At 43.6% G+C, this 14,849-nt stretch overlaps 1 protein-coding gene across 1 annotated transcript in view; it reads right to left on the reverse strand.

The window, feature by feature from the left end:
- Window positions 1-270: 270 nt before the first annotated feature.
- Window positions 271-14,849, reverse strand: part of MNAT1 (MNAT1 component of CDK activating kinase) — a 136,664-nt gene continuing 122,085 nt past the window's right edge. The window contains exon 8 of the mRNA XM_040411200.1: window positions 271-685. Within this exon, the coding sequence (XP_040267134.1) occupies window positions 565-685 (121 nt within the window). The 3' untranslated portion in view covers window positions 271-564. The remainder of the gene's footprint in view (window positions 686-14,849) is intronic.

Genomic DNA, 14,849 nt, shown 5'->3' on the forward strand with positions numbered 1-14,849 from the left:
TGAAAGAGGCCTAAGACTGGCTTCTAAAACTCTGGTCTTAATAAATGACCCCCAGGTATGTTTGGATTGTGTTTGCAGTCTTCTGTGGGGCAAAGCTGTCAGTTTTATTGGTGAAAATGATCAGTTTTGTCTGGAAGGTGTTCGGTAAAATCTGTCCCATTTTGATAGAAAAACAAAAATGTGCCCCTCATGTTTGTTTGTGTACAGCTCCACAATCCCTTCCAGTATTGATTTAGAAAAAAAAAAAACTCGTACAGAAAACCACAAAACTAATAAAACTTTGCTTTATTGAAAAATAAACTGAAAATCGACACCTTCTTAAGAGTAATCCCCATGATATAAATGGAATTATTCATAGCTTCCATCAGACGTGACTTGTTGTTTCAGTTGCTCTGGGCTGTGCTATAAGAGCAGAAAAAAACCAACACATTCCCCGGGAAACACAGCTGTCTTTATTAAAGTGCACAGCAACTTCGGTATGGTGCAGATGGCAGTAATTTTACCAGATTTGCTTGTGTTAGATACTGGTCCTGGGCCAGAGTCCTGTTCTGTCCAGCGCGTCAGCTAATGTGGCAGCCAGAACAGCCCACTGAAAGCGTCCTGCAGTGCCCTATGGCATGCAAGAGAGGAAGTGTAGCCTCCGGCGAGATCCTGTGGGGCAGCGGCCCGTACATGGTTTAGATACCTAGAACAAAGGAGAACATTGTTTTAGCTACTAAATATATAAATGAAATGCTAATTCATGTTACCGGGGCGGTCCAGATGTATACAATTCACATGCCGCCCGTACTCTACATCCAGAAATATGGTTTAGGTTTAAGTCACAATCAGCTTCTGGGGAAGCATCTGATACATACAACTGATTAAAAGCCCATTAGACTACTGTTATGCTTTCATTCTTAACATCTTGGGAGCACTGAGTCATTTACATTGCTTCATAGAACAGACAGACCTACAATTCTGGGGTAGCACCAAGAAACTAAAAACAGATGCATTTCTGGCAGGAGGAGGGGGAGAAAAAACAGGACCACCAGTAAAACACCTTGGATGGTTTAATACTGTTTTGATGCCATCATGCTTGGAAAGGGGCATCCCAAACAGGAATTGAAATTATGATGTGTTAATACCCCTGTGGTTATGTTGCTTCACCTGCGTCTCATTGGGCCACATCCAAGATCCTGAAAGTGAAGTGAGTGGAACCTGTGCGCGGCGGGCCCGGCTCACACTGATAGATATATGTACTGCCAGGAAAGGGTTTATAGATGACGTGTGAGCACCTGACTGGTCACATCAAAGAAGACCTGTCACCCAAAAATGCTGATCTATCAGCACCATGGTATAGAACAGGAGGAGCCCAGCAGATTGATGTAGATTTGTAGGAAAAGATTCAGTAAAACGTGTAATTTCCACCTTTTTCCACTACCTGTGAATACCTATAGGTACAGGACGATAGTGTTATCAGTCAGTGATTGATGGCACCTCCCTCCTGTAGTGATAGGACTTCAGCGCCAAAGACAACCAATACGCGTTACACCTTTCGCTGTCATTCATGAACGGACAGACAGCGCAGCAATTCTGCTGGTGCCTGAAACATCCAAGGAAGGAGTGGTAAGTTGAGGGCCATTGCTGTAACCAGACATAGGGAGGAGCGGTGAGCTCCGCCTGGGAACATCGGCAAACATGGCGGCAGTGGAGCTGAAGTGGTGGACAACTGCAGCCCAGCCTGTAGGGACATTCAGTTTCACATGTACTACAAGGTGACAGCACAGATGTGTGTAATGTATGTCGTGCAGTATATGATCTGTGGGTAATGTATGTAAAGTATAGATGTGTGTAATATATGATGCATGTCTGTGATGTATCGCTGAACAGACTGCATTGACTATGATGGAGTCCATTCAGTTTCTGTTCAGGATCCTGTCTCTTTTACCAGGCAAAGTCCTGCATGTACAGCTTTTTTGTCAGGTCTGTTGGACAGAATCTGTGACAGAGGCCCCGAACTGAGCCTCCAACGCAGATGTAAATAACCCCTTAACTTTATGTAGGCATATCTATTAGACCCCATTCACATGACTGTATTTTTGGTCTGCAGCCGATCTGCATGTTTTGCGGATAGGATGCAGACCCATTCATTTCAATAGGTCCGCAAAAAATGCAGACAGTACACCGTGTGCTGTCTGTCCCATAGCCCCGCACAAAAGATAGAACATGTACTATTCTTGTCCGTTTTGCGGACAAGAAGGCATTGTCACAATTGATCCACACAAAAAATGGATCCAATACGGATGTCACACAGACATCATCTGTATGTTTTGCCGACCACAATACATACGGTTGTGTGAATACACCCTTATTTATAGGAATTACTGCAACTTTCATACTCCATGGATAAAAATATGCCTCAAAAATAGTAAGAGGAGTATTTTTTACTATTCTGGCAAAAAATGTAGTGCGACCTCTGGTTGCAGATATAAATGTAAAAATTACAGGTTTTACTGAATCTTTTCCACAAAAATATAAATCAATCTGCTCAGCTCCTCCAGCTCTATACTGGTCGTAACGCCTGGAAAGGAGCAGTGTATAATGTGATGGAAAAATGAATCCAGCCAGCAAAGGAGCCTCCCTCCCAATCAATGCTTTCACACTTTGGAAGTAAATTTTATTCAAATGATACCAGTTAAAAGCGTATGTCCACCTTTTAGCCTCACTGTGTATAATAGGAGAGATGCCGAATAACCAGCACATATAGCTCTGTATGCAAGACTGTTCTGTCCATAGGAAACATATTTTCTACCAGACCAGGGTGCTTTTACCACTACAATCACTACCTAAAAGGTCACTGATCAGGAGGCATCATTTTAGGCTTTGGCAACACAAAGTTGTGCACAAATCATTGTAAAATCACTGCCACAACAAGCACATGTTTGGTATGGTATACAGTTAAAGAGGTCTTTGTAAGACTTCCATACTGATGACCTATCTGGATAGGTCATCAGTATCTGATAGTTGGGGGTCCGACACCCAGCACCCCCACGATCAGCTGTTTGAGAAGGCTCCGACTCTCCTGTGAGTGCCGTTGCGTTCTTGCAGCTCACCAAGCACAGCGCCGTATGTTGTATAGTGGCTGTGCTTAGTATTGCGCTCAGCCCCATGCTAGAGCTGCTGCATTCTCAAACAGCTGATCAGCGGGGGTCCCAGGTGTTAGACCCCCACCAATCAGATACTGATGACCTATCCTGAGGATAGGTCGGAAAACTCCATTAACTTGCACAGGCCATCCAATGTCTTTAGGTGTTGCACTGGTCCACAGGTAACACTAGAGAGACATTTCTAAGTCTACTTTCACACTAGCATGGTCAGTCCTACAAAACCAGTCCTTGTGATGGCCACATTTCCCAGTCTGAAAACTGCTCCTCTAACCCAAACTCATGGCATCATAATGATTTATGATGCTGTGAGTTCCTGCTTGTGGACTACAGTACAGAAGACCTGTGGTCAGGCAGGAATTCTCAGCATCATATGCCCAACCTGCAGTTGTTGCAAAACTACAACTCCCAGCATGCCTGGATAGCCTACAGCTATTAGGACATGCTGGGAGTTGTAGTTTTGCAACAGCTAGAGTGCCGCAGGTTGATCATTCCTGACTGTTAGAGCAGCAGTGTTCAGTCCGGAAAATGTGTGTTTCCCAGACTTAACAAGCTCATGTAAAACTGTCTTAAAGGGCTTCTGTCACCCCACTAAAGTCATTTTTTTTTTTTTGGGCTAGTTAAATTCCTTATCCTGCGATATATGAAAATATAATGGTCTTACTTACTTTCCTTCAGCAGTTTCTTATAAAAACGAACTTTTATAATATGTAAATTAGGTCTCTACCAGCAAGTAGGGCGTCTACTTGCTGGTAGCCGCCGCAAAAAACAGTCCCCTCGTCGTGTTGATTGACAGGGCCAGCCGCGATCTCCTCCGGCCGGCCCTGTCAGCATTTCAATAATCGCGCGCCTGTGTTGATTCGGCGCAGGCGCTCTGAGATGAGGAGGCTCGCCTCCTCAGAACTCCCTCCGTGCGCCTGCGCTGATGACATCACCGAAAGAGAAGACGTCATCGGCGCAGGTGCACTGAGGGAGCCTCCTCATCTCAGAGCGCTTGCGCCGAATGAACACAGGCGCGCGATTTTTGAAATGCTGACAGGGCTGGCCGGAGGAGGAGATCGTTTTTTTGCGGCGGCTACCAGAAAGTAGATGCCCTACTTGCTGGTAGAGACCTAATTTACATATTATAAAAGTTCGTTTTTATAAGAAACTGCTGAAGGAAAGTAAGTAAGACCATTATATTTTCATATATCGCAGGATAAGGAATTTAACTAGCCCAAAAATAAAAAATGACTTTAGTGGGGTGACAGAAGCCCTTTAAAGAGGACCTTTCACCAGTTTGTACTTTAGAAAAGCGATACCTCACACTGTAGCCCATGGTCAGTAGATGTGATATCGCTAATTTTTTTCTTGATCCGCTCCTCTGTTGCGCCCCTCTTTCTGTTTAGGCGTGCTGTATGCTAATTAATGACATCAGCTTTTCTCCGTAGGCGTTTCTTCTATCTGGCTGTGGCGCTGTCCAATCACAGCGGAGAGCGTCACAGCCATTGAGAAAAAACAGCTCACCTTCTCCCTGGCTGTGACGCGCTCCGCTGTGATAGGACAGCGCCACAGCCAGCTAGAAGAAACGCCCATGGAGAAAAGCTGATGTCTCCTCCCTGGTGTTCCGATGCTATTAATTAGCATACAGCACACCTAAACAGAACGAGGGGCGCAGCTGGTGAAAGGTTAAGTAGCGATGAGCGAACTTGAAATTTTCAAGTCTGGGTTCGATTTGTGACTGAATCACGGACCATAACGGAATTCTATGAAGGAATGCACCACGGAAACCTTTAAGAGGCATTCCGTCATAATAGAAGTCTATGGGCAGCATAACGGATCCGGCCGGTTTCCGGTATGCAGGACAGAACTCCTGCATAACAGAAACCGGATGGATTCACTGATAACAGAATTCAGCCACAACCCAAACTTGAAAACTTCAAGTTCGTTCATCCCTAGTCTTAAAGGGACACTGACAGGGCCAAAAAGCATATTGAGGTATATATATGACCGTACAGGTCTTATAAAGTGTATAAGAATCATGTAAGTATCCCCCCTGTCCACCTTATAACTACAGTAATGTGAAGTTTTATAACCTGCTGAAATCGGGTTCAATCTGCCCAAGGGGCGGTGTTTCACCTCAGCTTGCGCCCAGCCAGCCTCGCCACAACTGCCGTTTGAAGCGCCGCCCAGCTCATCAATATTCACTTCGCTGGGCGGCTACTAGTGTCCCCGGCTATCTTCAGCGCATGCGCCCGGCACCCTCACTGGCCGGGATCGCGCCTGCGCACATTCTCAGAGGCTGCCTCTGAAAATGAGACTGAGACTGTGCGCAGGCGCGATGCGATCCCGGCCAGTGAGGGTGCCGGGCGCATGCGCTGAAGATAGTCGGGGACACTAGTAGCCGCCCAGCGAAGTGAATATTGATGAGCTGGGCGGCGCTTCAAACGGCAGTTGTGGCGAGGCTGGCTGGGCGCAAGCTGAGGTGAAACACCGCCCCTTGGGCAGATTGAACCCGATTTCAGCAGGTTATAAAACTTCACATTACTGTAGTTATAAGGTGGACAGGGGGGATACTTCCATGATTCTTATACACTTTATAAGACCTGTACGGTCATATATATACCTTAATATGCTTTTTGGCCCTGTCAGTGTCCCTTTAAGGGCACATCCACATGGGATGTAGATTTCAAATCTGCACTGCTGGTTGTTTAGGCCACAGTAGCACAGATAAGGCTACTTTCACACTAGCGTTTTAGTTTTTTCCCGGTATTGAGACCCTATGACAGATCTCAATACCGGAAAACGCTTCAGCTTTGCCCCCATTCATTGTCAATGGGGACAAAACTGAACTGAACGGAATGCCCCAAAATGCATTCCGTTCCGTTTAGTTGCATTCCCATACGGGAGAGCAAACCGCAACATGTTGTAGTTTGCTTTCCATCCTGGGATGCGGAGCAAGACGGATCCGGCATGACCCCCAATGTAACACAATAGAAAACGGATCCGTCCCCCATTGACTTTCAGTGGCGTTCATGACGGATCTTGGCTATGTTAAAGATAATACAATCGGCTCTGTTCATATCAGATGCAGACGGTTGTATTATCAGTAACGGAAGTATTTTTGCTGAACCCTGTCGGATCCAGTAAAAACGCTGGTGTGAAAGTAGCCTAAACTGTCATATTTTAACAGACAGTTTTTTCACTGATGCCTTTCTGAGAAACAGATGTTAAAAACGGTCCTATTCAATTGTATGGGGAATCTCGGTCAGTGAAAAGTGGTCAAAAACTGCTGCGTGAATAACCCCATAGACTACCAGACAGAAAACCGCAACATGCTAAATCTTTTGTCTACAGCTAGCAATCTATTGACGCTGACCCTTTATAAAACAACAGGAGGGGTACAACTGAGGTATGTGAAGTGGGCTTCTACCATGGCATCCTAAAAAAAATTAGGAGGGACCAAAACAAATTTTAGCCCTAAAGTGGGTGTATATCTCTTCAAAGTCTGATATTGTCAACACTGGCTGGACAGTAGAGAGACCTCTGTCCCTCACGAGGTCATGGTAATACCCAGTTGTCAATGTATTCATGCATTTCTAGGAGCCTAAATAGATGAATGGTGCAACTTACAGTTGATAGAAAATATGATTCAGAATTGTTATTTTATGGAAATAAAAGCATTTACTATGACGTGTCAGGAGAGGCGATAGCTTCTCTTTAGTCATTTTTTATATTTATTACCAAAAACCCCACTGATGGACGCCCACACTGAGTACATATAGAAGATCTAGTAGGGACCTTCAGATATATTGTGTACACTAGTATTTTACACTCCTGAGATAAAAGTGTAAAACTAATACAGTCCGCATTAAACCCTAAAACTATCAGTCTGGAGCTTCCCACCGGAGGAATTTCCCGTATGGAAAAGACTGAAGCCACTCTTTACTAGCACAGACCACATACAATTTATATGTTCTACAGTCATAAACCTTAATACCAATTGTTCCTGTTCAATCTATCTTTATAGAAACTCATATATTGTGTCCTGAAGTGAACCTCTTCCTTGTGCTTCATTTTCTATTTCTGAAGTGGATCAGAGGCTGCAAATGTCTAATATACTGGATGGAAAGAGGTCAAGCATTATAATAAGATAGTCAGGTCCATAAATATTGGGACATGGACACAATTCTAACATTTTTGGCTCTATACACCCCCACAATGGATTTGAAATGAAACGAAGATGTGCTTTAACTGCAGACTGTCAGCTTTAATTTGAGGGTATTTACATCCAAATCAGGTGAGCGGTGCAGGAATTACAACAGTTTGGATTTTAGACTGGTGTGTACAGTCACCTATTCATTCAATTTATACCTTTACTTTCCAAGCAATATTCTGCAGGACGGAGATCAGCAAACAAACCTCAGTATGAGCCGTCTATATGAACATACTAGAACCTGGGCATTATTCTAATAGCTGATGAGAACCATGTGTGTCTTCAGGAAGCTTCCTTCCCCGTTCCTCCTGCAATCACACTGGGATAAATTAGGATCATACGCACTGTTAGGTGTCTATACAAGACTCCTACTGCAGACTACATTCCAGATTAAAGCACCATCTGCAGGAAAACCTACCTCAGCCATGATCAGTATAATACTGTACAGAGCTGCGGCCGGTATAACAAGTACATCATTAGTAGTAAGCTGGAGGAGGTATGTCACAGTCCATACTAGAAGGCTCTGGTCAACAAAAGACTTGCCTTGTTTTCTGGGATGCTACAGCCGCAGTTTTTAAGGGCAATCCATAGAGTTTTTTTACAACCATATTCTCATTAACAAATAATTAGCCAGTTAAAAGGCCCTTTACCTGGGCTAAGAATGGATGTTTTTCCTGGATATACTTTTTTTTTAAGTCACTCCATGATTTCTGCTTCCTGTTCTATCTCTAGCCATTTCTGTGTGTGGGCTTTTAGTACAGTAAACAGCCTCGCTTAACTCTGTCAGACCATCGCTGTGACCAGAGACAGTCTCCCCCCCCCCCTTTCAATGAATCAACTAGAGCAGTGATGGCCAACCGGCAGCTCTCCCGCTGTTGCAAAACTACAACTCCCACCATGCTCTGCTGTACGCAGTCTTGGCATGCTGGGAGTTGTAGTTTTGCAACAGCTGGAGGTCGACAGGTTGGCCATCCCTGAACTAGAGCATCACACTAGTCACACAAGTGCAATGCTCCTCTGTGGGTATCTTTATCTAGGCTTTGCAAGGGAACACTAGAGATGTCATATTCCAGTGCCACATCGACTATATCTGAATTACTCTTCAGATATCATCTTCCCCTAACAGCAGCAGTAAACTGACAATGGATTACCTATCTATACAGGAGTTTTTCTCTCTTTGCTGACTGCTACAGAAGAAGTGTATTTTGTATTTAATTTTCAATGACGCCGTACTACCAAAATGAAAAGACAATAATACAAAAAATTGATAGAGATATACAGTACAGACCAAAAGTTTGGACACACCTTCTCATTCAAAGAGTTTTCTTTATTTTCATGACTATGAAAATTGTAGATTCACACTGAAGGCATCAAAACTATGAATTGACACGTGGATTATTAATAATATACATAACAAACAAGTGTGAAACAACTGAAAATATGTCATATTCTAGGTTCTTCAAAGTAGCCACCTTTTGCTTTGATTACTGCTTTGCACACTCTTGGCATTCTCTTGATGAGCTTCAAGAGGTAGTCCCCTGAAATGGTTTTCACTTCACAGGTGTGCCCTGTCAGGTTTAATAAGTGGGATTTCTTGCCTTATAAATGGGGTTGGGACCATCAGTGGCGTTGAGGAGAAGTCAGGTGGATACACAGCTGATAGTCCTACTTAATAGACTGTTAGAATTTGTGTTATGGCAAGAAAAAAGCAGCTAAGTAAAGAAAAACGAGTGGCCATCATTACTTTAAGAAATGAAGGTCAGTCAGTCAGCCGAAAAATTGGGAAAACTTTGAAAGTAAGGGCTATTTGACCATGAAGGAGAGTGATGGGGTGCTGCGCCAGATGACCTGGCCTCCACAGTCACCGGACCTGAACCCAATCGAGATGGTTTGGGGTGAGCTGGACCGCAGAGTGAAGGCAAAAGGGCCAACAAGTGCTAAGCATCTCTGGGAACTCCTTCAAGACTGTTGGAAGACCATTTCAGGGGACTACCTCTTGAAGCTCATCAAGAGAATGCCAAGAGTGTGCAAAGCAGTAATCAAAGCAAAAGGTGGCTACTTCGAAGAACCTAGAATATGACATATTTTCAGTTGTTTCACACTTGTTTGTTATGTATATAATTCCACATGTGTTAATTCATAGTTTTGATGCCTTCATAGTCATGAAAATAAAGAAAAGTCTTTGAATGAGAAGGTGTGTCCAAACTTTTGGTCTGTACTGTATATATATAATAAAAATCAATACCTGTTTGTCTGTCCTCGGACACGAAATTTCACACATGTCTGGGGCGGTTTTCATAAAGTTCTCAGCTCTTTAGGACGTACCGTTCTTGAGATATTTCCAAAAAATATGTGCCAATAGAAGCTCGCAGGTCTTTCAGTCTTCACCTCACTAACATACACACAGTCTTACACGAGGTCTCCATAACAACTCAACAATTTTTCTTCACTGTTATAGGTCACTGTTAAAAGGGCGCTGTGGAGGTCACTGTTAAAAGGGATGGGTTGCTGTGGAGGTCACTGTTAAAAGGGCGGGCACTGTGTAGGTTACTGTTAAGAGAATGGGTTGCTGTGGAGGTCACTGTTAAGGGGGCAGGGATCTGTGGAGGTCACTGTTAATGGGTGGAGTGCTGTGGAGGTCATTGTTAAGGGGGTGGCGTGCTGTGGAGGTAAGAGGTAAAGGAGCGGGGCTCTGTGGAGGTCACTTTAGGGGGCGGGGTGCTGTGGATGTCACTGTTAAGGGGGTGGCGCACTTTGAAGGGCATTGTTAAGGTGGTGGAGCACTGTGGAGGTCATTGTTAATGGGGGTGTGGTGCTGTGGAGGTTGGTGTTATGGGGGACAGTTAAAAATTAAAAATGAGGGCTTGGACTGGCCACCTGGGACAAATCCAATAAACAGAAAAACAGACCAACACTTCATACACAGGCAGCACCAGTAGAACTTCTAGTATATATTTAGTATTGAGTTTAACTAAATACCACTTTTTGATGGAAGGGTCCCTTTAGGAAATCAAAATTTCAGCCTGGTGGTTTTTGAGGAGGTGAATATGAAAAGTGTCACTTGGACAAAAAACCAGGGCTGTCGAGTCGGAGTCAATTTTGGGTACCTGGAGTCGGAGTATATGAACCGACTCCGACTCCTACTAAATTTAAATTGGAATAAAAAAAGCAAGTTTAAATGTCCCAATTCAAAAAAAGTTATAATTAATTACTTCACTACTGTAAGAATAAAGGCCAATGCAACACGTTAAGTGACCGTGAAGAAGCATGCTTTTCATATGCTTCACTATATGGCACGCAACGCACAGTTAGGAGCGGCAATACTTATACTTTCCATTGTGTTGTGTTCCGCTGTTACAGGGAACGCAACGCCCATGGTTAACTTAGCCTCTCACTGATAACTAATTAAGTAAATATGTTTTTTGCAGGACTAGAGACACTTGTATAAGTGAAGGGAATGGATAGTCAATAGTTCAAGACTGAAGCTTCATTTGAAAAACTGCTGTCATTCAGCTAAGGCTATAAAAACTTGTAAACAGCTTGTTAGCTTAAAGGGGTTATCCCATCATAATGATCACTGTTAAATCTGTTAATGATTTGACAGTGATCATTTTTGTAAATATATTGGATTAACCAATTTTCACAGTTTAGGAGAAAATTCATCCCCACTTACCTCATTGTTGTCATTCGGTCTTCCCTGGTTACGGCCACCGCTCTAATCCGGAATCCCGGTGGCCACGCTTGCGCAGAAGACTCCTCCTTTTCTCCCGGCTGGGCCGCTCGCTGTCCTGAACGTGCACACTGCCGCGCATGCGCGATGGTGACTTCTTTCTGGCCAGAATAGTACAGAGCCGCGAACGCGCACGCCGGCTCTGTACTATACTGGCCAGGAATAAGTCACCATGGCGCATGCGCGGCAGCGTGCGCATTCAGTCCAGCGCGCGGCCTGGTCGGGAGAAGACTTCAATCAAGATGAAGCCCGCCCCCAGCCAGAATCCAGGAAGTGAACGGCGCGCTGGCAGCAGGTAAGTGTGAAAATGCAAAGTGGGATAACCCCCTTTAAACTTTAAACATGACTATGGGATTCTACTAGGGAAATCATATTTTAAAATAAATGCCCCTTCCCCGATCCTCCCACTGCCCTATCTTCAGCAGAAGATCAGCACACAAAGGAGAAGGCAGCAGCACCATTTTTGAACTGGTAAAGTTCCTGTTCCTGATGTTTATGCCTGCTACTATCCAGCCAATTGATAAAAAAATAAAACTTTGTTGTTTTCATTGTGTTTGTCTTTTGCTTAAACTGTTCAATACAGTAGACTGTTGGCTTCCTAGCCAGTAGTTCTGTGGTAATGACATGTATGTTGCCTTTCTTTCCTTCAAGGAATGTATAAAATACATTTGAATATTAAATACAGAGGAGTCGGAAGTACCAAAAACTGAGGAGGAGGAGGAGCATTTATCTACCGACTCCACAGCCCTAAAAAAAAATCTGTCCAAAAAAAAGATAACTTATTACACATATCCTTTACAGGACCATGTCATATGTCTTTACTCATGCTACAACCCTATAGGTGATAAGCAGTCCTTATGTAGAAACTGTTAGCTCTCAGCTCAGACTATAGACTCCCCCCAACCTCCACATACAGTGGATATAAAAAGTCTACACACCCCTGTTAAAATGTCAGGTTTCTGTGCTGTAAAAAAAAAATGAGACAAAGATAAATCATTTTAGAACTTTTTCCACCTTTAATGTGACCTATAAACTGTACAACTCAATTGAAAAACAAACTGAAATCTTTTAGGTGGAGGGAAGAAAACAAACGAGCAGTTCTGTGGCGTTCAAGGAGACGAGGTCCTTGAAGACGTTTTTTGTTTTTCAAGCCCTTCAGTCTCAGATGCCGTCTGATGGTTATGGGGCTGCAGTCAGCACCAGTAAGAGCCTTAATTTGGGTCGAGGATTGTCCAGTGTCTTGACGGACAGCCAATTGGATCCTCCGGCTCAGTGCTGATGAAATTTTTTTGGGTCTTCCACTTGACTTTTTTGTTCCATAACCCTCAGGATCATTTAAGAAATTCCAAATGACTGTCTTACTGCGTCCCACCTCAGCAGCGATGGCACGCTGTGAGAGACCCTGCTTATGCAGTTCAACAACCCGACCACGTTCAAAAAGGAGAGTTTTTTTGCCTTTGCCATCACAACGTGTGACTACCTGACAGAAAATGACAATGAATCCACATCTTTGCACAGATTTGGCCTTTTAAAGGCATGTGGTCCTAAACTTTTGATCAGCTGAAAAACAGCCTGTTTCAGTTTATTCGTTGTTTTCATTAAATTGAATGCTCAAAAAATGTTTGGTCTCACTCCCATTTCTTCGTGTTGTATGCTGAAGTTCTACTTGGAACCTTGTTAAGATCCAGCCATGCTAAATATGATTTTTTGACATTTTTCAAGTGGTCTTAAACTTTTGATCAGGACTGTAGATGAAAAGACGAGAAGAAAACTGGTCTGGGAGGCTACCAAGAGGCCTACAGCAACATTAAAGGAGCTGCAGGAATATCTGGCAAGTACTGGCTGTGTGGTACATGTGACAACAATCTCCCATATTCTTCATATGTCTGGGCTATGTGGTAGAGAGGCAAGACGAAAGCCTTTACTTACGAAGAAAAACATCCAAGCCAGGCTACATTTTGCAAAAACACATCTGAAGTCTCCCAAAAGCATGTGGGAAAAGGTGTTATGGTCTGATGAAACCAAGGTTGAACTTTTTGGCCATAATTCCAAAAGATATGTTTGACGCAAAAACAACACTGCACATCACCAAAAGAACACCATCCCCACAGTGAAGCATGGTGGTGGCAGCATCATGCCAAGGGGCTGTTTTTCTTCAGCTGGAACTGGGGCCTTAGTCATGCTAGAGGAAATTATGAACAGTTCCAAATACCAGTCAATATTGGCACAAAACCTTCAGGCTTCTGCTAGAAAGCTGAACATGAAGAAGAACTTCTTCTTTCAGCATGACAACGACCCAAAGCATACATCCAAATCAACAAAGGAATGGCTTCACCAGAAGAAGATTAAAGTTTTGGAATGGCCCAGCCAGAGCCCAGACCTGAATCCAATTGAAAATCTGAAGAGGGCTGTGCACAGGAGATGCCCTCGCAATCTGACAGATTTGGAGTGTTTTTGCAAAGAAGAGTGGGCAAATTTTGCCAAGTCAAAATGTGCCAAGCATAACAACATATAGCGCCTTCTCTCTATAAGGAGATAAAGTACAAACAACATATAGTGTCCTCTCTCTATAAGGAGATACAGTACAAACAACATATAGCGGCCTGGCAGAGACCAGAAGGACACTATTCTGGCATCCACTGAGTGAATGGAGTTCTATGGATACCCTTATATGCCAGGAGTTTTTATCAGACTATACGCTAAACATGTGCAGAGCCTATGGGTGCTGTATTATAGATCTGTATAAAATGGGTCCATAATACCGCCACTTGTATGAAAACTTATGATGATTACCCTGTTTTAAAGGGCATCAGTCAACAGATTTGTCCCTATGACACTGTCTGACCTGTTACATGTGCGCTTGGCAGCTGAAGGCATCTGTGTTGGTCCCATGTTCGTCCCATGTTAATATGTGGCCGCATTGCTGAGAAAAATGATGTTTTACTATATGCAAATGAGTATCTAGGAGCAACGGGGGTGTTGTCATTACACCTAGAGGCTCTGCTCTCTCTGCAACTTCTACACCCTCTCCACTTTGATTGACAGGACCAGGCATGATGAGGTTTACACTGCCTGGCCCTGTCAAAATGCAGTTGCAGAGAGAGCAGAGCTCCTAGAGATCATTTGCATATATTAAAACTTAATTTTTCTCAGCAATGCGGGCACGTATGAACATGGGACCAAGCTTTTATTGTCTCCTACTGCTCATATTAGGATGGCACCACGTCCTCGTCTCTCACTCCCACTCTTTATATAATGCCGCAAACACATTCATAAATTATGTCCATTTTAGGTACCTTGGGACGATCCTAGGGAATTATGGGAAGTGATGTCGTGCGTTCCAGCGTGGAGCGCACGCCATCTACCTCCTACACATGTGTGGCCTTACATGTAGGGGTTTCTTCACTCAAGTTTTAATTAGTCTGGACATAAACAGGGTATAAAAAGCCAGTGGGCACAATGCACATTCATCCCCTGAGGAAGCTATTCGCGAAACGCGCTTTGGGGTTTTGAACCACACTGGTCAGTATGTTTATTATTATCAGTACTTCTTGAGGTCTATATGATATTTATGGCACTTGGCACTTTAAATTAAGACTAATTCATTGGATGTTCATGCTTTCCTGTGTATCTGCTGTTCTCCACTGGGAGTTTATGACGTTTACCATAGGATGTGGATTCCATATTTCAGTGGCTACACAAGATTGCCATGAATAGTGGTCACCAAGGAGTCTGTATGTGTGATATGTAACTCTTTGATTGTGGTTCTTTTCATTCC

This window comes from Bufo bufo, chromosome 11, assembly GCF_905171765.1.
Source record: "Bufo bufo chromosome 11, aBufBuf1.1, whole genome shotgun sequence".
Lineage (NCBI taxonomy): Eukaryota > Metazoa > Chordata > Amphibia > Anura > Bufonidae > Bufo > Bufo bufo.